This window comes from Austrofundulus limnaeus, unplaced genomic scaffold (assembly GCF_001266775.1).
Source record: "Austrofundulus limnaeus strain Quisiro unplaced genomic scaffold, Austrofundulus_limnaeus-1.0 Scaffold14, whole genome shotgun sequence".
Taxonomy (NCBI): Eukaryota; Metazoa; Chordata; class Actinopteri; order Cyprinodontiformes; family Rivulidae; genus Austrofundulus; species Austrofundulus limnaeus.
The window spans coordinates 2,491,780-2,494,255 of record NW_013952416.1 but is presented as its reverse complement, the minus strand read 5'-3'; the positions used below and the strand labels follow the sequence as shown (position 1 = coordinate 2,494,255).

The 2,476-nt window shown below is 35.7% G+C and overlaps 1 protein-coding gene across 1 annotated transcript in view; it reads left to right on the top strand.

Moving 5' to 3' along the window:
- The first annotated feature begins 1,545 nt into the window (after positions 1-1,545).
- The window catches only part of ercc6l2 (excision repair cross-complementation group 6-like 2), a 19,510-nt gene continuing 18,579 nt past the window's right edge, over positions 1,546-2,476 (top strand). The window contains exon 1 of the mRNA XM_014002679.1: positions 1,546-1,915. Within this exon, the coding sequence (XP_013858133.1) occupies positions 1,888-1,915 (28 nt within the window). The 5' untranslated portion in view covers positions 1,546-1,887. The remainder of the gene's footprint in view (positions 1,916-2,476) is intronic.

Genomic DNA, 2,476 nt, shown 5'->3' with positions numbered 1-2,476 from the left:
GTGTGTGTGTGTGTGTGTGCTGGGTGGGGTGGAGTGGGAGCTCTGTTTTCTGCATGAATATTACACAGAGTTTGATCATACATTATCTTAAGTTCTGCCTGATGTGCAGTCAGTATATATTTTTTTGTGAACACACTTATTTTGTGCATTTTTTAGATTTATGACTGCTCCACATATTCATGCACATATATTAAACAACTGATTTCCATAAGATTATTTCACATACAGTGTTTGTTATTTTAGCTTGCATTAATAATGAACATAAGGACAAAAAGAAATACCAATAGATTAAAAGAAGAAATGTACATTTCAGTGCAAATCTTTCTACAAATATGGTCACAAACATAGAAAACATGTTGCTTTTGTTCTTTTGGCTGCACCCTATTTCAGGGGTTTCCGTAGCAAGCAAACTTAGCAATTGCTGGATGCACTTCCTGATTCAGCCTGAACCCAAACCTGCAACCTCATGAATACAAGACTGCATGCATTATATTTACATTTGCATGCAAAAAAATATACATTTAAAACTTACAATACAGTTATGTTTTTTTACTGCATTTTTATTACATATTTTTGAACCCATTAAAACAAATATCTGCACATTGTGATATGCTTTATTTATTGTAACTTTAAAAAAAAACCATTTGATTTCTAACTTTTTGACCCATTTTCCATGCAGGGGAGAGCTTAAATCATACTGTTATCAGTGAATCTTTTACTACTCAAATAACTCCCAGGTTTGACATTTAACACTTCATTTCAGAGTTAAAAATCAAAACTGTCATGGCTCACTTGACAGTCTTTTAAACAAATCAATAAGTCATCTGTAAAAATGTCTGTTATAGAACTTTTTTTATTATCTGCAATCAGATATTTATTTATCCCAACTCTCTGTGCTTCAGGAAATGTGTATTATTGTGAAGGCGGCCTTGTGGTCCAGTGAAGAAAACAGCCTGTGAGAGATCCAGCACGATATGTAAACCATTTGACATCAGTGTTTGGGCTTTCTTTATGAGAACATCTGCAGCAGCTGCTCTATAAATTCCCCATGTTGAGAAAGCAGGAAGAAACAGTACCATTTTTGTATGTCAGTGTACCATGGAGAGAAGCAGACCCAGTTGTGCKTCATCTGTAAGGTTTGTGGAAAGTGAAATCAAGGATGGCGAACTGAGACAGGGTTGTTGTGCGCTTACAAATGGACTCCATGTAGAGACAAGATCAAAGTGAACTGAATGAACTTCATTACAATGATCACATTTTTAATTGTTGACCCCCTAACATAGTTCATATTTGAGTGAGGTAATCTTTGTGACTCTTAATCCAAACTGTCTGACTTGAAAACTGCATGATTCTCTGTAAATAAAAGTATCTCTGCTTTGTATTGTGACTTTTATTCAGGCAGTTTGCATAGAGTTGCCTTATGATCTCTGGTTTGCATCTCTTTCTTCTGAACACAGGGTAGTTGAGATTGTGAGCAGCACTTTCATTACAGAAACCCAACAGCGTCATTTGAAAATCAAAATAATAATGCGGATTTATACAGCTGTGTGAGGAAAAGTATTATCCGCTTTGTTTTTAGTTAGGATATTTTATATTTTTTGTTTTTAAAGGGTTTAAATTTGTCGAAAGTGCGGTACTGTTTAGTAAAATTCATAAACACCAGAAGCTGTGTTGGGGAGTTTGTCCTGCTCTCTCTGCTTGCGCTTTTTATAAGTAAAAAAGGTAGAATATTATCAGGACAAACTATGAACGACTGGCTCGGGATAATTTGACGTGTATAAATAGGTTTTCTGTAGTTTACCTGTGTCGCTTTCGTTTGTGTAAATGTTAGCTAAGCTAACCCAAGCTAGCAACCGAGGAGGACCGGTGAGCAGCTGATGAATCCTGATGGCTTCAGCTTCTGCTGCTAATGAAGGTTTGAAAAGCATATTTATTCAGTTTTTATATTATTTAATTTTATCATACCGTAACAGTAAAGCCTCTGTAATCTCGTTKGCTTATTTGATATGCAAAGAAGAAAGATAAACCGAACCTACCTAGTTTGTATTTTTTTTTGTTAAACAAAAAATATAAATACACTCCTGATCAAAATCTTAAGACCAGTCAAAAAAGTGCAAGAATTTGCCTTTTGCACTATTGGATCTTAAGAAGGTTCTAAGTAGACCTTCACAATGTTAAAAGAAGAAACCAGTGCAAGAGACAAGAACTTTTGAGCAGGGAATTTTCTGAAAACTGCATTTACACTCAAACACGATTTTTTTCAGCTGATCAAAAGTTTAAGACCATAACTCAAAAACCCCCGAAACCCCCCCAAAACAGAAATCAAAGTGTCAAAAAAAGGACTCAGTAATGAGTAGCTCCACTATTCATGTTGATGACTACAAACAATCATTTAGGCATGCTTGATGCCAGTGTTTCCAGGAGGCTAGTGGGAACGTTGCTCCAAGTGTTGAAGATGGCTTCACGAAGGCCATCC